The sequence below is a fragment of the Mus pahari genome, chromosome 8 (assembly GCF_900095145.1).
Source record: "Mus pahari chromosome 8, PAHARI_EIJ_v1.1, whole genome shotgun sequence".
In the NCBI taxonomy this organism is placed as follows: Eukaryota; Metazoa; Chordata; class Mammalia; order Rodentia; family Muridae; genus Mus; species Mus pahari.
In genome coordinates, this window is record NC_034597.1 from 110,332,918 (window position 1) to 110,358,124 (window position 25,207).

At 36.6% G+C, this 25,207-nt stretch overlaps 1 protein-coding gene across 3 annotated transcripts in view; it reads right to left on the minus strand.

Annotated features, from left to right (window-relative positions):
- Positions 1-25,207, minus strand: part of Nalcn (sodium leak channel, non-selective) — a 302,398-nt gene that overhangs the window by 131,798 nt on the left and 145,393 nt on the right. For all 3 annotated transcript variants that reach the window (XM_029541616.1, XM_029541615.1, XM_021204107.2), the window contains exons 12-13: positions 21,517-21,684; positions 17,113-17,304 (exon numbers count right to left, since the gene is read on the minus strand). In XM_029541616.1, coding sequence (XP_029397476.1) covers positions 17,113-17,304; positions 21,517-21,684 — 360 coding nt within the window. The remainder of the gene's footprint in view (positions 1-17,112; positions 17,305-21,516; positions 21,685-25,207) is intronic.

Consider the following 25,207-nt stretch of genomic DNA (forward strand, 5'->3'; position numbering starts at 1 on the left):
TTCATAAAGAAGCTTACAGAAAAGATTACTGTCTAGTCTTTTCTACTAAACATGTAAACTTTAAAAATCAAAACATGTAATATTGTTTTGATTTTTGATTCTATAATATTTTAATATTTCAAAAAACCTTATGTGTATTTAAAATTAATATTTGCCTGAAATGATTTGCCTTTGGTCAACTTGATTTATTTTATTTTTTTATTATTATTTTCTTTATTTACATTTCAAATGCTATCCCGAAAGTTTCCTATACCCCTCCCCCCCACCTCTGCTCCCCTACCCACCTACTCCCACTACTTGGCCCAGGCCTTGCCTTGTGCTGGGTCATATAAAGTTTGCAAGACCAAGGGGCCTCTATTCCAAATGATGGCCGATTAGGCCATCTTCTGCTACATATGCAGCTAGAGACACGAACTCAGGGGGTACTGGTTAGTTCATATTGTTGTTCCACCTACAGGGTTGCAGCCCCCTTCAGGTCCTTGGGTACTTTCTCTAGCTCCTCCATTGGGGACCCTGTGTTCCATCCAATAGCTGGCTGTGAGCATCCACTTCGGTGTTTGCCAGGCACTGGCATAGCCTCACTAGAGGCCGCAATATCAGGGTCCCTTCAGCAGAATCTTGCTGGCATGAGCATTCAACTTGATTTATAAGTAAAGACCGAGAGTTGGTATACATATGTAAAATAAAAAGAGCATATATATATATATGTATATATACATCCTTATCTTTAAAATTTACTTTTTCACTTACTTGTGGTTATGTTTTATCTAGTGATAGGTAACTGTAAAATTTTATATACAGCCATTTACATATCATTCTCTTCCAACACTGAGGACACACACACAGGGCTTTGGTGGCCAGTCATTCTAACTAGTCTTTGAAGTACAGGGCTAGACTTGTAATTAACATTCATTGTAAAAAATATGGCAATGCCAAACGGCCCAAGATACTCATAGGAACTAAGTGCCTAGAAGCAACAAGTCTTTCACATTCTTTTTGTAGAATTTAAACAGTCTATGTTTGTAAAGGTATATTTTTGTACTTGAGTAAAAAAATTTGCGTAGAAATGTGGTGTTAAGTTTTCAAGATTAAGTAGTTATCAGCATAATTTATACCACTTATGATTTGCTTCACCTGTTCTGTAAAAATGTACTGTAGATAACTATAAAGTCGCTGTTCTAAAATTTAAACTTCTCCATATAGATGGACATCAAGACTTCCTTCAATATTTTAAAGTGGTTGACAATATAAGAAAGGATATTCATGTGTGGTGTGACTCACTAAACCATTTCCACAAGCTCCTATGTAATATTCTTTGTAGCTGTATGTGCGTCTTTGTTTATAGTAATCGCTCATTGGTGATGTCTCTTAGTGATCCTCCTCCTAAATTTGTTTTTTTTTTTTTTAATAAGAGTATCTTGCTATTCAGTCCAGACTAGCCACCCACAACTCTCCATTCTTATGCTTCAGCCTCTGAAGTGCTAGAATAACAGGTGTGAACCCACTACAGACATACTTGTACTGCTTTTGATAGGTTGTTGAGGCTTTTATTTTATGAATGTAACTTGTGTGCTTGTGTGTGACCTGCATGAAGTTCTTATTACTAGGCTCACATATAGAATGTGTTCTTTCACAGTAGCTGTTAATATCTAGAATGTGACTTCTGGAGGAATGTCTTGCAGGATTTCATACAAATTGCTTTCACTTCTCTAGGAGCTTCTTGGTACTTCATAGTCACTGTCCAGTATGTGTGGTCATGTTGTCTGCCCAAAGTGTGAATTTGCTGGGGAATTCTCCATCTCAGTTGAGTTGCGGGGGGCAAGGATGTCTTCATGGTGAGCTTTTCAAGTAATTTTGGGCCCTTTTATGTTTTCATCTAATTAGTTATTCATTTTATTGTTTTAAATTCTGTGTAAGTATGTACATATGTCCTTGCTTGCAGTAATCTCTCATTGATGATGTCATATATATATATATATATATATATATATGCTCCCAAAGGCCTAAGTTATTGAATCTTACTGAAGGTGGAGGTATATATGATTGTAAGTTGCTCAATGTGGGTGGTAGGTAATAAACTTGGGTAGTCTGTAAGAGCAGTGTGTGTGTTCTCTTCAACACTGAGCCATCTCTCTAGTCACTGAATGTTAATATAATTTTCTCCTTATTAATTAGTTTGAATTTGTTAAAGCTTATGTGTCTCGGTTATAATCCTTGTTATATATGTTAGATACTTTGTAATCTGCTTTGGATGGGGAAAGTATAATGAACATTCCTTTTGTTTTAGTTGTAGAATTGGCAACAGCTATCAGATGAACATGTTTGTCTAACAGTACAATGCACAAAATGTGTTTCTCCTTTCTAAGATGACAAAGTCTATGCTTCATTTTTATAAGTCCCTTGTTGATTTTATTCTATTGACTTGAAATGACTTGATTTGGTCAATTCTGAGATGAGGTATCTGATATTTTCCTATTTTTTAAAAAAATTCTTCTTTGTGGTGTTTCATCTTAATAATGTGCTTTGTTGCTAAATTTCTAGAGCCTTCTAACAGAAACTATCAAGTACATTACTTTTTGCATGAGGTAGGATTGGGGAATTCTTCCTATTGTCCTTTTTCAATGATTATGAGTTATGGCATGAAGAAAACTAAAACTGTTAGAATAGCAACAACCACTACCACCAAATAATAAAACCACAAAACAAAACAAAACAAAACAAAATTATCAAACAATAAAATGCTAGTATTCATACCACAGGTCTGGGTCTGAACTGGCGATGTTTTTGGTTTGTTTGTGTGTGTGTGTGTGTGTGTGTGTGTGTGTGTGTGTGTCTAAGCCCCTACTATGCTGTTTCCTTCTCTTTTTATTGTAGTAAATATGACTATAGAATGCATCCTGTAAGCTTCTATTTCCCTTGTGGTATCCTAACCCCTTTCCCCATGTTATCAGCCACAGGGATAATCAGCCTCATACACACATGCACATAAAACATATCCCATTATGGTTTCCAGAAATTGGGATTTGATTTTTTTTAATTTAAGGGTATGTTTTATTTTAAAATGGTATGTCAAAATCATGATTAAACAAAAATGAAAGGAATTAAGATCTAGTTTCAAGAACTTAGTCTCATCTAAATGTAAAAAGAATCATGTGAGAATTTTGGGGAGGAGGTGAGTAAGTAAAATATATTATGTATATAGAAAAAATATATGTATAAGAAAAAATATATATACATAGAAAAGGGTATGGAACAAGTACATATATTACATCATGAGAGGAATGGCACAATATTTAGTTATGATGTAGTAAAACATGAAATAATGTATACTTCTTGCAAATGCACTGAACAGTTCTGTGACTCAACATTTCTATTCCTAGATATCCACTTACAAGTCATTCATATCTATAACATATATAAATATATGTACCAACATTTATGTCAAAAATATTGGCAGCATCAGTCATATTGGCTAAAACCTAGAGACACTTTCAAAAGTCTATAAAATGTTGACAGTTCATAAAGTAATGATACAGATAGAAGCGATAGAGGCATTCATCTGAAGGGTGTAGGTGACAGCATTGAAGCTCATTATTTTGGGGTAACTATACAAGAAGTACACCAGAGGGAATGGGTAGATCTATGTATTAGTCATTAAAAGGTCCTCTGTTTGGATTTATATGTGAAATTGTTAATGATATGCATCTTCAGGTTATGAAAACAGTGATTTGGCAACTAGTCTTGTTTTTCTGATATATATATATATATATATATATATATATATATATATATATATAATCTATATCTATCTTTATCTTTGTATCTCAATCTATCTATCTCACTACCACTTACCTGTCTATCTTCTTTCTACCTATCTATCATCCATCCATATATCCATCCACCCACTCATCTATCCATCCATCTGTGTGTCTATCATCATCATTTATCTATCTATCTATCTATCTATCTATCTATCTATCTATCTATCATCTATCTATCTATCTATCTTTGTATATTTTTAAAGCTGCAAAGTACTGATTAAGATGAACATTTTAATTTGTATTGGAAACTATTGTAAAAATTTTAAACTTTGTATATAACAGAAAATTGAGTAGTCACTGTTCAGTCTTATTTACAGAGTGACTATTATGTGCTAGGTCATCTGACTGCCATTTAGGATGTGGTGCGTAGTGCTAAAAATGCTCTCCATGTTGATTAGGAGTGATACTACTGACTCCTATGTGGAGAAACAGTGCTAATCAGGTTGTTATCTTTTCCTTCCACACTTCTTAATTATGTATTACTGCTTTGTTTTATTTCATGGGTACCATAGACAAACAATGAGAGACAGTAAGGAACATAAATATTTTTATTTATGCTAGACTCAACAATATATTTAATAATGGATTCACCTTTGTATCATAGAAAATATGCTTAAATATGTCACTGAAAATTAGTAAGATACTAGTAATATTAATGGCTCACATTTGTTTTTACAGTTAGTGAATAAGAAGGCTGTTATCAACTAATGTGATTGTAAATAACATGTGAAGGTAAATAACAGCTGTAGGACAGCAAATAAAATTTACCAAACTAAAGTGAAAGGCAAAACACTAGGGTATGCCTATGAATGTGTTATCAAGGGAAGTAATAATTCCTTCAATATTCATCCAACTGACCATCAATGACAATATACAATAGGCAGGGGTGGCCAACTCCACGTAATTCAGGAAGCATTAAAGCCACTGCTAAAAGTATGTTCACAGGGTATTATTTTATCACTGTGTAGTTTGTGATGAATCATCATATAAATAATCCAACAGGAGCCAAACACCACCAACAAAAATGTCTCAAGTTATATTGGAAAGGAAATAAAGTTATTTTTAAAAGATTTTAAGGGCAGAGGTAACAGTTGCCTTAGGAACATCATTTTATTACTTTAACTTTTGAATCAAACTGCTGCTTTCTGTTGCACAGTCACGTCCAGGCATGAGTAAAAATATGGCTTAGAGTTTCAGATGGGACTTACTTTATGAGCCTGTGGAGCATTTGACACAATAATGGCCTAACAGAAAGAATACAAAAAAAAAAAAGCCTCCAAAGATGCCTGTGATTCCTCAACTGGTCATGAATTTTTGTCCTTGGTCAGTAAAAACGAATTTTATAGAATGAATACACACCCCTGAGAAACTGAGAAATAATATGACCTACAATGTGCTCTTCCTCAGAACAGTTCCACTGTTATTTTTCCTGAGAAGGATATAACCAAGGGACAACGAAAATCTTTGGTGTCTCCCTGCTTTACAGAGCGTTCCATTCACTGTTCGCACTGATTTCAGCCTACCACTCACCCTTTCTCAGGTAGTCCTCCATGCTTTCAAGTTCCAAGTCTTGATAAACTCATCATCTTGTCCTTCCATGAAATATCCTTGTCCAGTTCTATTTCAGGCCTACGCTAAAGCTTCACAAATACCCATGGAAATGTTATTTACCCCTGAAGCTTTGCAGACCGACTTCCTTGGAAGCAATCTCTTCTTAATATTAAAATAAGATTACATCTGTAGGCACAGCAGCCAAGCAAGTAATACCATCCTAGAATTTTCAAATATCCACCAGGACATGTTCTACATTACTTATAAATGAGTAAGTAAATATCTATTGTAAGATACTGCACCTTTTAGTCTAGTCATCTTCTATAAGGAATGTAATTCTTCCATAATGTCTTGACTATGCTAAACAGAAGGAGCTAATAAATGTGACCATGCCCACATGCCTCCCACCTTTATTACATAAATAACAATATTATAATTATGATAGATAACAGACACATAGACTTCATTATCTAATGGTTGTATGAAATATTTTATAGAAAAAAAGGACTTTCAGTGATTTAGAACCTAGAGGGTAGAAACAAAAAGAGTTGAAGCTCAGAGGAGACAGCAATATAGAAAGTGAGTGCAAGTATGGGACAATCAGATGGTGCCCATAAGAATCCATCTTTCTTCCAGTAAAAAAGTTAATGGAATTCCTCCTTTCTTCTCTAAGATTTATTAGTGAACCTTTGCCAGGAGCCATCTCAGAGAAGCTAAAAACTAGCAGGTGATCTTCCTGAGATGCTTCCGCTGTGGACTGTAAAGCTACGATGGATTTGCTCCTTTAGGCAAGGCCAAGGAGATAACATTTGAAGAAATATTCCTGCTATTAATATGCTTTTCCTATTGTTATTAAATATATATTTATATAACAATCTCTAGGTATTAGCTCACCCTTTTGAACAGATTCCTGCAGAACCACAAAGATGTAGTGTTTTGTAGTGGTTGTATAGAAAAATAGATGATTTGTTAATTCTTAATGACAATTCTATAAGAATTCCTAAAATTTTATTAGTAATTATTAAGCTCTTTTATAATAGGATTGCTATTAAGACCTCTCTGATAATTAAAACTGCAAGGAGAACTCTGAAAGTCTTCAAGTGTCAGCAGTTAATTGCTTCTGAGAGAAAAAACAGGCATTTACAATTTAGAGCACATTCCAAGGGGTTGTAAAATAATTAACCAAAGGTCATTAAAAAAGGAACTAAGGATTTTCTATAGGTGCAAGGACAGAAGATGGGAAATTGACTGGGTTTATGTGTGCAAAACTTCAATAATAACTTAGTCACAACCTGTTGAGCTTGTAACAGATAGATAAGGTTTAGCCAGATGATTACTCTAAATGGATATGCATCTAAACATCTCTGTTGTAAAATTCTTACTCAATTTATGGTTTGAATTTATGTGTAAACTTTTGATGAACTCTTTATCATGTGATCATTCATTCTTGAAGATGAATAAATGACGAGGACAAAGAGAACTCAGAGAACTTTTTAGAAAGCAAGAGAAGAATCTTTTAGAGAAAACTTTTTTGGAGAACATTTTAGAGAGAACATTTTAGATATAGACCTTAGAATAAAGATTAAAATCAATTTTCAAAGTACCTTTTCTCTCTCTGACTTCAACTAGCAGGCTGAGAGTTAAAGTCATGTAGTTCCTGTGGAGAAATGTTATAGGCTACTTTACTTAATCTCCCACTGTTAAGATACCTGTTAATCTCCTAAACCAGTGGTTTTTAACCCTCCAAATGAATAAGAAAGTTTTTAGGACTTTTAAGAAGTTATCAGCAGATATTATTTTTTTATTTATTTTATTTATGAGCACACTGTCACTGTCTTCAGACACACCAGAAGAGGGCATCTGATCCTATTACAGATGTTTGTGAGCTACCATGTGATTGCTGGGAATTGAACTCAGGACCTCCTTAAGAGTAGTCACCAGAAAGTACAAATGTACCATCAGACTAGGAACCAACTAGTAAGAATGATCAAGACAACTCTCCTGTGAAACCTTGTTATCTCAATATCTTGGAAAATGAACAACATTTAAATAGTGATACCCATAAGGACTCACTACTACTGATTCATCTAAACAGCCTGACCCTATGCCATTACCCTTGACTGCAAGTGAAACCTTAGTGCCTAGAGTCAAAGAAGTTAAACCTGCTCAGGAAACTCCCGAGAGCTCTCTGGCTGGAAGTCCTGATACTGAGTCTCCAGTGTCAGTGAATGACTATAAAGCAGAATCTGGTAACATAAGTCAAAAGTCCGATGAAGAAGACTTTGTTAAAGTTGAGGATTTGCCGCTCAAACTGATAGTATATTCAGAGGAAAAGCTGAGGAAGAAAATGATAGAAAAAGAACAGAATCATTTATATGGTGAAATATGTGAAATTCAGACTGAAGAATTAGCTGGAAATTCATAGATCCTGAAAGAATCAGAAACAGTGGAAGCCCAGACGATATGAAATGTCTTCAGAGACTTATCTAACTCTTTGCATAGTCAGTACATTAAAAAAAAGACACTAAATAAACCTTTGTTTTGATCTGTATAAAACGTTTAAAAAAAAAAAAAAGAGTGAGGACGCCTCAGTCCCACTTGGGAGAAGAAAGCAATCACAAGTGGGGAGGGAGGGAGGGAGGGACCTGGGAGGGAAAATGGATTGGTTGGGGGAAGAGGCAGGGGTGGGGAGAGGGGAACCTGATCTGGTATTGAGTGAGGGAAAAGGACTGAAGCCCTGAGGGCCAGCAGAAAGAATGGAAACAGACAATCTCAGGAGGTAGGAGGTTTGGGGGGACCCTCCATAATGTACCAGAGACCTGGGAGGTGAGAGACTCTTAGGACTCAAAGGGAAGAACCTTATATGAAATGTCCCTATAGTAGGGAGAGGGAAATTATAGAGCCCACCTCCAGCAGGAAGACAGGGCATCAAATGAGGGAGGAGTGGTATCCCACAGTAAGAACTCTGACCCATAATTGTTCTTGTCTAAAAGAATTACAGGGAAGGAAATGGAGAGGAGCCTGAGGAAAAGAAGGTCCAATGACAGGCCAAAAGAGGGATCCAGCTCAAGGGGAGGTCCCAAGGCCTGACACTATTACTGAGGCTATGGAACGCTCACGAAAATGAACCTATCATGCTGCCCTCCGGAAGACCCAACAAGCAGCTGAAAAAGTCAGAGGCAGATATTTGCACCTAACCAATGGACAGAAGCAGCTGACCCCTGCTTTAGGGAAAGACCGAAAGAAGCTAAGGAGGAGGGCAATCCTGTAGGAGGACCAGCAGTCTCAATTAATCTGGACCCCTGCGATCTCTCAAACATTGGACCATCAAACAGGCAGCATTACCCACTGATATGAAGCCCCCCACCACACATACAGCAGAGGACTGCTGGGTCTGTGTTCATTCACACCTAACCCTCAAGAGACTGGAGGCCTCAGGGAGTTTAGAGGTGAGGTGGGTGGCAGTGGGGACATCCACATGGAGACAGGGGGTTGGGGAACAGTAGGAGGGTGGATGGGGGGGATAAAATATAGAGTGTACATAAATAAATTAATTAATAAAGAAAGAGTAGTCAGTGCTCTTAACCACTGAGCCATCTCTCTAGTGTCAGCTCCTAGGAACAGTTATCAAGAAGAGAAAGGGAGAGTCTCTAGGTTGTAAGTCAGAAATCTAGAACTAATTTTATTTTCTGACTCTGGTGGTTCACATATGTAATTAATACAAGCACTTGAGAACCTGGGAGTTGGGGACAGAAGGATTGTTCTAGAGTTCAAATACAGCTTGGGGTATAGAGAAAGTTCAAGGCTAGCTTAGATTATATCTGTATCACACACACACACACACACACACACACACACACACACACACACACACACACNACACACACACACACACACACACACACACACACACACACACACACACACCATTGAGGGAGCTAGAAGGTCTGAGATCATCAGTCTTTAAAGATATACCTCCATCCACTGTGTCACAATTTAACTAATTCCAGACCAGGTAGTCTCCTGGCAAAACTTTGTATCTGATCATGAGTAGAAAAAAGAGAGTTAAAAAATCCCAGGATTCACTCTTAACTAGCCTGGACCCCCAAGATCTCTTAGACACTGAGCCACCAACCAGGCAGCATACACCAGCTGATATGAGGCCCCCAACACACATACAGCAGAAAACTGCCTGGTCTGACTTCAGTGAGAGAAGAAACACCTAACCTTTGAGTAATTTGAGGCTCCAGTGAGTAGGAAGGTCTGGTGGGGGGGGGGATAGAGACATTCTCTTGGAGACAGGGGAGGAGGAATGGAATGAGGATCAGTCGGAGGGCAGACTGGAGGGGGATAACGACTGAACTGTAAAAAAAGGTTAAATCATCATCACCACCACCACCACCACCATCATAATCATCTCAGGTCTCAGTTGTTATTACCGCTATTCATCCACAAAAATAGAGGAAGTAGGAAGAGGGATAGAGGGTGCTGTGTGGATATAATCTAAGTAACCTGTACACATGTATGAACTTACCAAAGCCACATTTTTAAAAATTAAAAGCAAATTTTAGCTAGAATGTTACAAATGTTTGTTTAAAAGTTTAGTTACATTCTAAAGGAAATATTGGAAACTCCAGGGACCCCAAAATAGGAAGTGTTGGTTGAGGCCCTGTCCTCAGTGACTCATGGTATCTGTAGACCTTTGGTTCGAGTGTTATGACAGAACTACAGACCCTTGAGCGACGGGATACTTGAATGAAGCTGAGTGCTTGCTGTCCTTGCTGTAGACTGACAGGACAAAGAACTCAATGGGAAAAGAACATGAGAAAGCAGACCGTGTGTCTCTCAGACAAGGACAGTCTGTGCTTCGCTGGGCAAGGGCAGCCTGTGTGTCTCACTGGGCAAGGATAGCTGGTGTGCCTCTCTGGACAAGGACAGTCTGTGTGTGCTTCTCTGGCCAAGGACAGCCTATGTGTCTCACTGGTCAAGGACAGTCTGTGTACCTCACTGTCCCCAAAGCATGGACAGAACAGTATTGGTACTGCAGCAAACTGAAGAAAGACAAAATAAATAGATTAATGGCCATAATAAGATGGAACATCAATAGATGTGACTTTTTCAGGTCAAATCTTGTGCTGTGGGTTGTGAAGTTCAGAATTTCTTCAACTGTTGCTGACAGATTAACCACTGTATCTACTTTACAGTTCAAGTTATTCATCTACCACAGTTGAAAATGCATTTATTCTAAGAACCAGCCATTCTATTTCTACGTAAAAACTTTATGTTGTGTGCACAAATTAATGTGCGAGGATGCTTAGAATAGTGCTGCTTGGATTCACAAAGGTTAAAAACAAACATCCAACACCTGCTGCATTAATTTCCTACTAATGGAACAAATGGGCCAGCTAGCAGCTTCACCCAGCACCCACTCATCAGCTCCTGGTTTCTATAGTCTGAAGGGCAGGCAGGCATCATTCTTTGATCAGGGTCAGAGATTGAAATCATGCTGCTACCTTGGCTTTGCTCACATCTGGAGTTCCACCTCACTTAGGCTGGTACCAGAATCTACTTCCTTGAGAGGAGAATGATCAGAGAGAGACACCTAAGAACATCATATCTACCTCAGTTTGTCCATATTAAGCTCTGCACAGCTACAAATGTATTTTGATTTAACACTTTTTGTTGTTCTGGGGATTGAATCCAGGGTCTAATTTTTCTCAGCCTCTGTTAGATTATGCTTTTTTTCCTTAAGAATTGTAATCAGTCTTTGCAGAAATATATTCTTTGTTTTCTTTTAACTTTTGTTTCAAGACCAGATCTCATTAAGTTGCCTAGGGTGGCCTTAAACTCACCATCTATCTGTGGCAGGCCTTGAACTTATGGCCCCCTAATTCAGCTCCTAAGTAGCTAGTATTATAAAGATGAACCAATGGTCCTGAGCATCTTTTAGTAATATATATATATATATATATATATATATATATATATGCACATATTTGCATTTCTGATGTTTCATAACAAAATTAATAATGCACAATAAAAGGCAAAAGAATGAATTAAACTCAATAAAGATATCAGCAGTATTAATTGAACTAATATTGCTGGAAGTTAAATGACAAATTTTAACAATTTAGTAATAATTTTAATGTATTAAATTACACTTTTTACAAAGGTACTCATAGACTTGAACTAGATGGCAAACAGAGTAAAAAGAAGAACACAGTGTTTCTCCAAAACTTTCGTAATTCTTTCAAGACAAATAAGAGGGTGATTAGTCACTTTAGTGGTTGAGAGAAAACATGGACATTAATTTGTCATTCAGACTTTCATAGCATTTATATTTTTACAGTATAATAATTCTCTTGGACATGATTTTATAACAGAATTAAATAGAGCAAGTAATTAGTACATAGGGTTTTCAAACTAAGAAGGTCTGTATTGAACAACTAATATTAAGAATTGATGTTTTCTGCTTTGGAGTGTGGTACATTACTTATGAATAAAAACAATCTACACTTATATCCCTGAAGAAGAAATGAGGCCTGTTGTTGTGTTAGTGGGAGTTAGATGGAAGATTAAAGCCATATAGTGAACATTTGGCATATCAATTTTCATAACATATAGACAGTTGATTTATGTAGCAAGTATAAGGGAAATCAGAGCAAAGCTGTAGTGAAGCGATGCTTATCAGTCTTTATCAGAAAACTATAGGGAACATGATTCATTTCTTAGGTGTCAATCACATGGTTTCATTTCCCTGTATGATGTTTATACCTTCTGTGGATCTTTGGTTCTTTATCTAAGGGTCACTGCCATGGTCTCTTCCTGGCTCTTTCTGCATGTTGAGAGCTGTTCTCTACTCAAAAGCCTTTCATAGTTTATTTCCTACATCCTTCCATGGCTCAACACTTGTTTCTGGTAGCCAACTTCCAAAATGGCCAGGACCTACATCACAACAATATGAACAGTTACAATTCTTACTTTACCTTGGAGTATATTACATGACCTTTCTTTCTTTTTTTCCTTTGTGTGTATACATAAGCATATGCATACATGTACATATATGTATGTGTGTGATGCTATGTAAATATGTGCTGGTATATATGTATATGTGAAGCTGCACATACACATGTATTTGTAGAACAGAGGTGTTTCTTTCTCAGTTTTCTCAGTTTTAGGACTTTCTGTCCTAGTTTTTGAGATAGTCTTTTACTGAACATGGAGCTCACTGCCACAGACAGATTGGCTGGCCAGTAAGCTTTAGGCATCCACATGTCTCTCCTTTCTCAATACTGACATTACAGACACATGATGCCCACAGACATTGATCCATGAATCCTTACACTTGTATGAAAAGCAATTTATTCACCAAGCCATCTCTCCACTCTCCCTTGTGTGATTTTTTTCTTATACTTTTTTTTTTAAACTGTTGTATACTTTTCCTAATACTATGAGAAACCCAGCATATCCTGAGCACCTAAACACTGGATAAGAAGAAAGAAGAGGGGAGGAAACTGGAAATATGGCTCAACCTGTAAGATACTTGCCATGTAAAACAACAACCTGGGTTTGATTTCTAGAGCTCATGGTAAGAGATGTCAAAGGGGCGGGGAAATGAGCTCAGGGTGGGATACATTTGGTATGCATTAGGGTTCCCAGCACTCACATTAACACCACGTGCAGTCACATTTTTCTAGTCACAGAGCTGGGAGGGGAGCAGAGGAATACATCACAGGGCTTTTCTGTCCAGCCAATGTAGCCAAAACTTCAAATTCCAGGTTCACTGAGAGACCGTGTCTCAACAAATAAGGTGTAGAGTGTTATAGGAAGACACCCTGCATGAACTGGCATTCAAATGCGTACACAGGAAACTATGTCCTCATACACATGTCCACCCCCATGTACCACATATACATACATTTGAACATACACTTGCCCACTTCCCCCAAATAAAAGCTATTATAGGTTGTGCTTGTAATTTCAGCCCTTGAGATTTGGAGTTGGAGAGAGTGGATCCCTGAGGCTGGCTGGCCTGGAGAATTTAATGAGTTCACAGTCTGTAAGAGATTCTGATCCCGGACACATGATGGAGAATCTCTGAGGAATGGTACCCAAACTTGTCATCTGGTTACCACATGGCTGGTTATACATTTGTACTGCACCTGACACACATCTACATGCAGAGAGCAGAGACAGAGAGAGACAGAGACAGAGAAATGTGATGGGGGTGGGAGTGCTTTGTACTTTTAACCGTCTTTATTGATGCTTCTCTATCAGCCAATAGCTACCACTGGCCCATTCTTTGATTGGGATGGTTGTGACTCCCTCCTATGGCTGAGTATTTTGAATGTATCCTGTAAAATTGAATGATGTTTCAGGGATTTATCTTCAGATCCATGTGCAGGGGTATACGCCGTCCTCCTTTTGGGGCTACAGTTTAGAATGTCAGCATCGCCATCAGCTCAGTGACTGAGAAGTGGCAAAAGGGGTGATCTGATTTCCTTGGGATAGTGAAGTGACCAGGTAGAGAGGAATGGAGGATTCACGGGCTATCAGAGTAGCCACCTACTTATGACTGGAAAATACAGGTAGGCTGGAGGGGTGAGTCAGAGAAGTGTTTAGAAAGCAGCCCAGCCTTTAGTTCAGGTCATCGTGCAAGGTGTATTAGAACCTCTTATAACCGTTTTAGCCCAGGTGTGTGGTGTCTATATTTTTCAATATTTATGATGCAAAAAATAGCACTTTTGTTTACATTTTGGTTATGAAAAAAGCTTAGAGAATAATTTGCCCAACACCACAAAGTTAAAAATATTATATACCAGGAGGTAAAATTGGAGCATATGGCCAGAAGGACAGGTTCCCGAATGCCCAGAATGCAGTGACTATCACATAGGTTCATTCAAGCTTCCTATGTTCAAAAACTGGTGAATATCCCTAGTGAATGTTTTTTTTAAACTCATTTAGGAGCAATGTCTGATCCCACATGAGACTTACTTATTGATTTTACTTGTTATTTGTCAAGAATTGCTACATAAATATTAATGCATCCGTTATAAGGTGCTCATTCAGATAGCTGTGCTGGTGGCATTATTCTTCAACAGCTGGAATTTCTGTACTCAAAAAATGTCTTATTCATAAAGCCTTGGGGTAAGGGATATAATCAGTGAGGAGAAATGAGAGGAAATATGAGACAAAAGCATGAAATTAAAATAAAGTAATTCTTAAGGACAGAGCTGTCTTAGGTTCTAACTGATTTCCCCTTCTCTGCACCTAGAACAATAGCCAACACAGTGGCTCTCAATAGTGTTCTGAATCAGATTAGAGGAACAGATGGATATTAGATAGTATCATCTCCAGTGTTACGGAGTGAAACACGGAATTCACTCAAGAGGAGCCAGTGAGGAGCTACTGGAAGAGAAGACCTGCTTTCTGAAGCAGCTCTAATCCTTGCTTATGTCTCTCAATTGCAGGAGGAAGAGCTGACCATCTGTGGGGAAACCGATGTGTTATGCTTCAGAATGCACCACAGGCAAAGGCTTCTCCATGCTGATGTTGGTGTGCATCCTGAACATGGCAGTTCTCTAGAGGGAGCTGCAGTCAAGGACTCAGTCCTACTTCACAGGGAGGCCATACTCAAGGGCACTGCTGTTCTTTTTGGCTCATGTGCCTCTGCAAGAGGTTGCCTTGCCAGGAACCCCGCTAGAGCACTCGTCTATATTCTAGATCAGTCCATTTCCATGCCTGGATTCTCTCTCTTTGTGACTCATCCACCATGACCTTGCAGACCCACCTGCTCTCAGCTCACATTGTTCTTCAGGAACAAGAGTTATGGTGATGAGAGCTACTTCAGACTTCCCCAGTGCTGCTGCCTGTACAGCACAGTGAGTGAATAGCTTGCCCATGAATCCTTGGCTCCTTGTCCTTGTTGACAACTTTGTCCTCTAGATCTCAATACTTGTCTAAGAACAGCCTTTATACTCATGTTCTGAATTTTGCTTTCTCCCTTACTAGGAACTCAAAGACATGGTTCTTCTTAGGATACATATTTTAAACCCCACCCTTCTATAGATATCTCAGACTTATATCTTCCTCTCACCACTGAGATGGTGGTGAGGTTTTATCAACTTGACACAAATGTGGGCATATCTTGGAAGTGGTGATTTGAAAAAAATTCCTCCATAAAATTGCTTGTAGTCTCTAGGGAATATTCTTGAATAATAATTAATGTGAGAGGGCTAAGCTCAAATATAGAAAATGCCATTCCTGGGTGCTATAAGAAAACAGGTGCAGCAAGCCATGGGGGGGAAGTCAGTATAAAGCATTCCTCCACAGCTTTTGTTGCAACTCCTGCCTTGGCTTACCCTCAACAAACTGAATTAGAGTATAAAATCTTATTTCTTCCCAAGTTGCTTTTGGTCATGGTTTAACACAGCAGTAGAAATCCAACAGATGAACACAGTTATTCACTATTCTTTCTCTTTCCTTTGAAAACTTGCTCACCTTAAACCTTTTGATGTTTTGTACCTGCAACCGTATGCTGCATCTGGCTATATCCTCTCTCCCCAGGGCTCACCTCTCCCAATAACCCTTTCTGGACTTCTCCTTCCTGGTCATGGGTCTTCCTCAGGGGTTCTAGAGTGCCTTCCACCTGCATATCTGTGTGTTTATTTGCTTGCCCCTCCCCTTAACTGAGAGGTTTTGAGGACCTAAAATTTAGTTCTGTGTATATACATAACCTGATTCATTGTAGGTATTCAATAAATGGATGGATGAGAAGTTTTCATCATAAGAGGATAAATTCCAACACTAATAGCTAAGTCACAAATTTAGAACCAAAATTATTTTAAAACTATCACATTAATACCTTCATTAAAAGTAAACTACTTTTAATGTTCACTACTTTCAAATCTTAACTTAAAAGAAGATATTTTTATCCTGTTTTACTCCATGATTACTTTTACCACAAACATGGGTCTTATGATTTCAAGCTATAGTGGGAACACATACTAAATCTATGTCAGTTACAGCCCTGTTATGTTTCTCAGTCTACATGGATCCTCGTAGTCAGAGACTGAATCCTAAGTCCTGCTTAAGGAACCTTTTGCTGCCATTATTTTCTTTACCCCTTGTGAATTTTAGAAAGAAGGCAGAAATCTGATCATCTCCTACTCAAATTTGAGTTCTATGAATAATATTATATAAACAATCCAAAGTTCGCTTTTAGGTTAGACACAACATAAAAGGATGGACTATAAAATAAGCCTAAAATATATTACATCTCACAAAAATGGATATTCTAGTTAAAGACCTACTACATTACAATTCATAGGCATGAAGGACCATTTCTCCCTTTTTCTTTTACTGATGTTTTGTGGCATCCAAAAATATTGCTTCCATAATTTTACAATCCATGTGTATACTGATGGTGCTGAAAATGTATTCAAGTACCTGTACCCTGTAGAAGAGGCTGTTTAAAATACTAAAATTTAATGATCAAGTTATCAAAGATAAAGCAGGAGTGGGTGGGTTGGGGAGCAGGGTGGGGGGAGGGTATAGGGTCCTTTGGAAATAGCATTTGAAACACAAATGAAGAAAATATCTAATAAAATGATGTAAATTAAAAAAGAAAAAATATATGCTAATGCTTTTGAACCATGACTAAAATGGAATTCATTTTATGTTAATTACCATCGTTAAAATAAAAGCAATAGATTAAATGGGCTACATGTAAAGTTCTCACCCTTGGAAACGTGGTGAATCTGTCCAGTTCTTCGACGAAGCAGAACATCTGTAAACTGATGGCTGACATAACTATCAGGAGGCTGGCAGTGAACACCACCAAGCTTCCAAGTTTTTTCCCAGGACCAAATATCTTGTACACAAAGTCTTCCAATGCTGGGGAAATCTTAATAAGCCGGACTACCCGCAGAACCTAGTCATGGAGAAAAAGACATAGATGCTAGAAACAGAATTTTACAAAAATCTATTACTGAAGTATTATTTTCATGGTACCATGTAAAACAGTTACACTTTGCCATTTCATCTAGAGACTTAAAATAGCAACACAGTAACTAAGACAACCCACCATGTGGCCTACTATCCAGTGAGAAAACAAGAATTCTCAAATCAGTGAATGAGGACAAAGATTGGCAACTGTTTCAACATACAATATGATAATTCAAAATAATACTAACTAGTACATACTGCTGAAGTGAAACATTTTCTCAAGGCTGAACACCTAAGAAAATATTTAATTCTACATTAGTTCTGCTTAATGTCTCTTGAAATAAGCCTTCCTAGGTAATCTACACTAATAAATGGGAAAAAAAATCAAACTTCTATTAAGGCCTGGCTCAGATTCATATTCTAACATCTATTATTTCCTTCTTCTTTTAAATAATAGATCTTCCTGGGTTTTGGCCAAATGACTCCCCAGGGCAACAGGCTCTACTTTTTAGCCTTTCCATCTGCACTCTGCCATCTGCATGTGCCCAATGGACTAGGTTCAGGCTTACCAGATGTGAAAACAAGAGAATTGTGCAACTATAGGCATAGTAGTTCAAGCTTGCCCTATATATATTTATTTTCCATTTCTCTGGTCTAAAAATGGAAACAGATGGGATGGTACCTATGGACCCAAACTGAAAACCTTGTAAAGACTATAGGTAGTCAGATCCACCCTAACTGTCTTGGTTCTATGAATATCTCGTGGAACAGAGCATCTACTTTCCCTGAGTGTTAACCAACTGCAGAGAGAAACAAGCTTCAGTCTTAGATAACCCTTGGGTTTTAGAGCTTTTCTGTACTGCTGAACTTGTCATCTTTACTCTATAGATGCTATTCATTATATCATATATTTATTTGGAAGTATTTGTAAAACCCAACCTAAAGACAAATAATAAATTTGTTTTAAATTTAAAATGTTAATTATGTGCCAAACATATTATGGAAATATTATTTATGGTACTTTATTTTATTACAAAAGATCACACATTGATAAATTACATGCACCTTTCAAGATAAAATAATATATTAAGTGGTATAAATTGAGGGGTTGAAATGAGACTCCATAGTTAAGCGTATTGACTGTCTTTGTAAAGAAGAAATTTCAGCAACCCATATCAGGTGGCTCACAGACACCTGTAACTCTTGGTCTTGAGTATCTGACACACGCTCTTCTGGCCTCCATAGGCATCTGTCATTCATGTACCACACATACATACACATGAGCAAAAGACTCATGCCCATAAAACAACAAAAAACACCCCTTTTAAAAATATATAAATTGGCATTTGATAAAATGCTGAAATGAGCATCATAGAAAGATGCCGTTTTTCATCAGGTATAAGGTGTCATCATTTTTCAGGTACCTCTAATAAATAAATAAAAATGTTGCAAACTAATATATGACAAGCCATCAATCACAAGAGGCAGTCCAAATTTAGAAATACTAAATTAATAAACTGTGTTAGTGTCTTAAATGAAACATCATACATAAGCATCCATGGGAAACAGGGAAAACTGGAAAAAATGGATATCTTATTTCCAATATAGTAAAGAACAGGAATACACTTTAAATATGAGATTATAATGATTCACAGATATAAAATAAATCTTAGATTTTGCCTTTCCAGTCTCTATCTTATTCTTCTTGACTTCCCTTCCTGAAGTCATTTCTCCTGTATGCTTTGACCGTGAGGCATAAGCAGAGTCACCCAAGGTCTATAGTAACCTGAATTATCCTCAGGAGTTTTGCTGGATACCTCAATTAGAGATTTGGTTGCTGTTCCTTGTTCATCTCTAACAGGCATCAATACAAGAACCATCACTAAAGCCCAAACTTCTGGGAAGCTATCTTTGTCTACCACATGGAACAAGCCTGCTTAAGAAAGAAATGAACATAAAAGTAAAGAAATAGGTGGAGTCTCTGTTAAATCCCACAATCTTTAATCTCTGAATTTTGCCTTTTATAAAGTCTACCTCTCTAGACTTGATTCAACAGGGAATACTGATGAACCTTATTGCTCTTATGCAAGAATAGATGCACAGCTTGCAGTATGTCAAGTAAATTAATGGCATGCATGATTGAATAAGTCATGAAGATGCACAGTTAAAATATTAATGCAACACTTGATAAAACTGGTGTGAGAAATGAAGTTCTCTGAATCAATATTACACTTCATGGTCTAGCTGCCAGCTTTTCATCGTGTAATTCCTGACACAGTCCCACCCTGCCTTTGAATTTGTGAACATCCTCCCACCTGAAGAATGCTGGGATCATGTGCCTGACTTATATTTTTCTTAACTTGATCAATAGGTTTGCAATCAAGACCTTCATTATTTTAACTACCAGGCATAGTATCTATAATTATCTCTCTTAATGTAGGCACAAAGTGTTCAAGCAGATGTTCGAATCCAGACAATGGTATCCATGAACAACTGTAACAGGCATATATAGTATACTAGTCAATGTTCTCTTATTATGACAAGAAATGTCCTTGAACAAATAAGTTAATTAGATTTATTCTGACTCACAGTTTCTGAGGATTTACTCCATTGTGGTGACTTAGTCCTTAACAGTCTCTAGACTATGTGATGTTACCACCTATAGGGCTGAGCCTTTTTAGCTAGTCTTCTTTGGTAATATTTGCACAGACACTCAGACATATCCAGAGATGTGTCTTACAAATAACTTAGTTGAATCTTAATCTAATAATGCTGACAGTCAAGATCAACTATTACATTTGGAATGCATGCTTATTTATAGATATTTTAAAACATGTTGAAAATTCTTGTACAAACTACTTCAGTAATGGTTTCTAAAGATCATGATAGGACTTTATAAGTGATGAGGTGTTTTAGACCAAAGATGTTATTAGGAAGAGCCAGAGCCATCAAAGCAACTCACAATTTTAACATGTTCTGGTTCATTAAAGCTAAGTTACAGTCTAGGTTTGTGGACTATTTGTTATTAATTTCTGTGGACAATGTTTCCATGTCCTTTTATGCACTTCTATGTCATTATAAATTGGATTATGAAGTCTAGAGTTATAATTATTCTAAATATGATTAATTTGTTATTAACAATAAGTAAAATAATAGGGAATGGTTCTCATCCTGTGGGTTGTGACCCCTTTGGCAAACCTTTATCTCCAAAAAATATTTACATTATAATTGATAACAGAAGCAAAATTACAGGTATAAAATAGCAACAAAAATAATTTTATGGCTGGGGGTCACCACAACATAAGGAATTGCATTAAAGTTTGCATCATTAGGAAGGTTGAAACCACTCCTCTAAGGAATTAAAATCCAATTTCTCTAAGTTAATATTTAAAATTCTGCTGTCATTATATTCTTCAACTATTTAGAAATATCTTCTTGTAGGACATCAATGTTTGTTCTGATATTCCCACTATAAATTATACAAATGCGAGTCAGAAATTTAAATGCATATGAAATGATTTTGATTAACTACAACATGTGAGTATTTTAATAATCATTTTGTCATGAATTTAACAGTACAGTGAGCATATTCTAGAACCAAATGATTACAAAAATGTAACTAATAATTAACATTTATTTAGTAATTATAAGGCATTGCTATCTAAAATATCACATTTGAAAAAGATATACAATTGTTATAAAAGAATAATTACAACTACAGTTATTTAACTGTCACAAAACAAAGAAATAAACATTTGCAAGTAATAATGGAAGATAATTTTATATCTGTGAAGATAAATTTTACAACCCTTAAAGCATCCATTGTAAACTGTTTAGTAAGGAAGTTTAGAAGAAAGATATACACTTGAAATAAACTCATAACCTTCCCTTTAAGTTTGTGCCAAAATCTTATTAGGTTTAGAATTTAATATCTAAAAATAGATGTGTGTTATATCTATTTACATAAGTATGTATATATATAAACTGTTAAAGTTTTGTTAAAGATTTGAATATATTACTCTGATTTTTCAGCAATTTATAAACAATGACTACAATTTGTTACTGCAATGTTTCTGGTAATTACATTTTATCTCCCTCAAAGCCATATTACCGAATATATGGATTTTATGTAGTTGTTTTAATAAGCAACTTCCATTTTCCTGAGGAATAGGCATTAGTTGTAATTGCAGTATGTTACCTGGAAGTATGTAAACTGAGAATGATAAAGATCTGGGTACACATGCAGAGTCGTCCCAATAACAAGCAGTAGTTCAAACTTGTGGAGAGATGAGCTGATGTAGCCAGTAAACCCCAAGCACCATATCTTCAGAAGTGCTTCCAGGTCGAAAAGTACTGTAAAAGCCACCTAGAGAAACAAAGCCACACCAAGACTGACATTAAAGACTGCATGCCCCCGATTTTCTCATGAATTTATCAATAGTGAGTTCCAGCCACTGTACATAAAGTAAAAGGTCACACAAAGTCAAGAATAACATTTTACATTTTAATTTACATCTATATCTGTGTACATGAACATGTGCATGTGAGTGAGGTTATCTGCAGAGGCCAGAAGGGGACATTAGACCTCCCTGAAGCTAGAGTTGCAGGCAGCTGTGAGCTGTGGATATGGGTGCTAGACACTAAAGTTCCTTGTTTGTTTGCTTGTTTTCAGGCAGGGTTTCTCTGTATAGCACTGGCTGTCCAGGAACTCACTCTGTAGACCAGGCAGCCCTAACATTTTACAAAAAGTTGTGTTTGAAACACACCAGTTAAAACACAAGAGACCAAAGCTATTTTATACCATCAGAAATATCATTTATTCATTTAGCTTTTAAATTGGACATAGTTTTACCGGAAGATCCAGCAATACCTCTCCTGGATATATACCCAGAAGATGCCCCAACTGGTAATAAGGACACATGCTCCACTATGTTCATAGCAGCCCTATTTATAATAGCCAGAAGCTTGAAAGAACCCAGATGTCCCTCAATAGAGGAATGGATACAGAAACTGTGGTACATTTACACAAAGGAGTACTACTCAGCTATTAAAAATGATGAATTTATGAAATTCTTAGGCAAATGGATAGATCTGGACGATATCATCCTTAGTGAGGTAACCCAATCACAAAAGAAGTCACTAGATATGCACTCACTGATAAGTGGATATTAGCCCAGAAACTTAGAATACCCAAGATACAATTTGCAAAACACAAGAAAACCAAGAAGAAGGAAGACCAACGTGTGGATACTTCATTTCTCCTTAGAATAGGGAACATAATACCCATGAAAGGAGTTACAGAGAGAAAGTTTGGAGCTAAGATAAAAGGATGGACTATCTGGAGACTACCCCACCCGGGGATCCTCCCCATCATCAGCCGCCAAACCCATACACTATTGCATATGCCAGCAAGATTTTGCTGAAGAGACCCTGATATAACCGTCTCCTATGAGGCTATGCTAGTGCCTGCCAAATACAGAAGTAGATGCTCATAGTCATCTATAGGATGGGACACAGGATCCCCAAATGAGGAGCTAGAGAAAGAACCCATGGTACAGAAGGGGTCTGCAACCCTATAAGTGGAACAACAATATGAACTAACCAGTAGCTACATATGCAGCTAGAACTCATGTCTCTAGCTGCATATGTAGCAGAAGATGGCTTAGTTGTCCATCATTGGGAAGAGAGGCCCCTAGGCTATGCAAACTTTGTATGCCCCAGTACAGGGGAATGCCAGGGCCAAGAAGTAGGAGTGGGTGGGTAGGGGAGCAGGGCAGGGGGAGTGTATAGGGATTTTTGGGATAGCATTTGAAATGTAAATATAGAAAATATCTAATAAAGGAAAAAAATAAAGTACATAACAAGCAGGGAAATAGACTCTATATAAAGTAATAACTTTGTGTATATAAATTGATCTAGTACTGTACTATTATGACTAAACAGCTATATATTAAAATTCATACATCTAAACATTAATACTTACATGTAGATATATATTGTATATACATGTATTAATATTCATCTAATTAAATATATATAATATAAATTCTAATAACTTGATATTGAAAATAACAACTATAAATTCACAACACTAAATATTAAAAACTAAATATTAAAAATACACAAATATAGGTAGCTACAATTTGTTAGCTAGGAAATGTGTAAAAACTTCTTAGTTCACTTTTCTCAGAATAACATCATTCATTACCTGCTCTGAGGATGATACTTCTTATTTTATATAAAAAAGTTTTAATTGGAATTAAAATAGGCAATACTGTATTAACTTCTAAGTAAAGGATATGAGACTGTTAGGATTAGTCATAATATGTTTCTCATATTTATATATTACTAATATACTAATACAGTCAAAATAATTAATTATTATATTATATCAACTATTATTTTATACTATATTAACTATGTTATTGATATATTAATACCTATATTGATATAATATTAGTCATAATATATTTCACACAGTAAAATAATTGGAAATTAACTCCCCTTTTTTCTAAGCCATTATTGAATACCATAAAGGATTTTTCTTCCACTCATATTCAGAAAATGTAGAGAAGGAATCATAGTCATAGCATTAAGGAACAGAATTCTAAAAGCAATGCAGATGGTAAGTTTAGATATGCAGAAGGATTTAGACAAGTTTTGCAGGTAAATGTGTTTGTAGATTCTGGTTGCTTTCTATTTTTGATGGACATTTCCATTGTGAACACTGAAGAAGGCAATGCATTCTAAATACTTATAATTGCATTCTAAATACTTATACATGTGCCCATAGTTAAGTGTAGTTCTCATTTCTCATCAAAGATGCTTCTTTTTGAGCAGAGACCAATACAGAAATCTATAGTGAAAATGCAGAAAAATACTGAATGAAATGCTCAGCCCCAACTGCTACACCTAAAATACAACCCCACACTGAAGCTTCCGAGAACATTGCAGAAGAGGAAAAAGAAATATTGTAAGAGCCAGAGGACCAGACTGTCTACAGGGAGGTAGGGTCTACTATTTATGACAGGAACACTGTACGCATGAAGTTGCAATAATATTGTTGCCTAAATAAGACCAGCACAATGATAATACCAGTTGACAGACCAGTATGGGTGGGGGAATCTCTCAAACACACATATTTAATGGCTATAGGCAATTAATGGCTGAAACAAAGACTCAGTCTTCTACAGCAACAAGTCCTCTGATAGGATATCCATCATGAGCAATACTAGGTAGACTCAACATGCGCGAGCATGTGTGTGTGTGTGTGTGTGTGTGTGTGTGTGTGCGCACGCGCACGCGCGCGTGTGTATGCACCACATAAGCACACACACGTAACAACAATAATTAACTCTGAAGCAATTTTAAAAACACAAGGAAATGTGTAGAAGCTCCTTAGCTCACTTATGTCAGAGTTTTCTGTTACTATCCAGTGTTCTCTTCTCACTGTATCCATACATACAGGGTGTATGCAATTGGCATTATGGGAGTAGGACCTAGATAGACTTGTATGCTTTAAAGCTTGAAAAGAAAAGGTCACTTTCAAAACCTTTATAATAAATCATTTGCATCCAAGCAATGTAGGAAAGTTACTCTTGCCCTATCATTTTGATCTGCAACAGCACAACCATGTAATGTTTCTCATGCAGAAATGTCTGTATTGATCACTTAGAGTTAATTTCTTGTTAAAGTAATTATATTTTGCTTTTCATAACCTTGTCAATGTTCTGTGATTTTGTTTTCTTATCAGTTTTGAGAGTTGCTTATATTGAAGTCATTAATCTTTGTCTGCTAAATGTACTGAATATACTTATTCCTTAGTCAATACTTTAGTTTAGAACTTTGTATTACAGAGTTTACAATTTCATATCCATCTATCTTCAAAT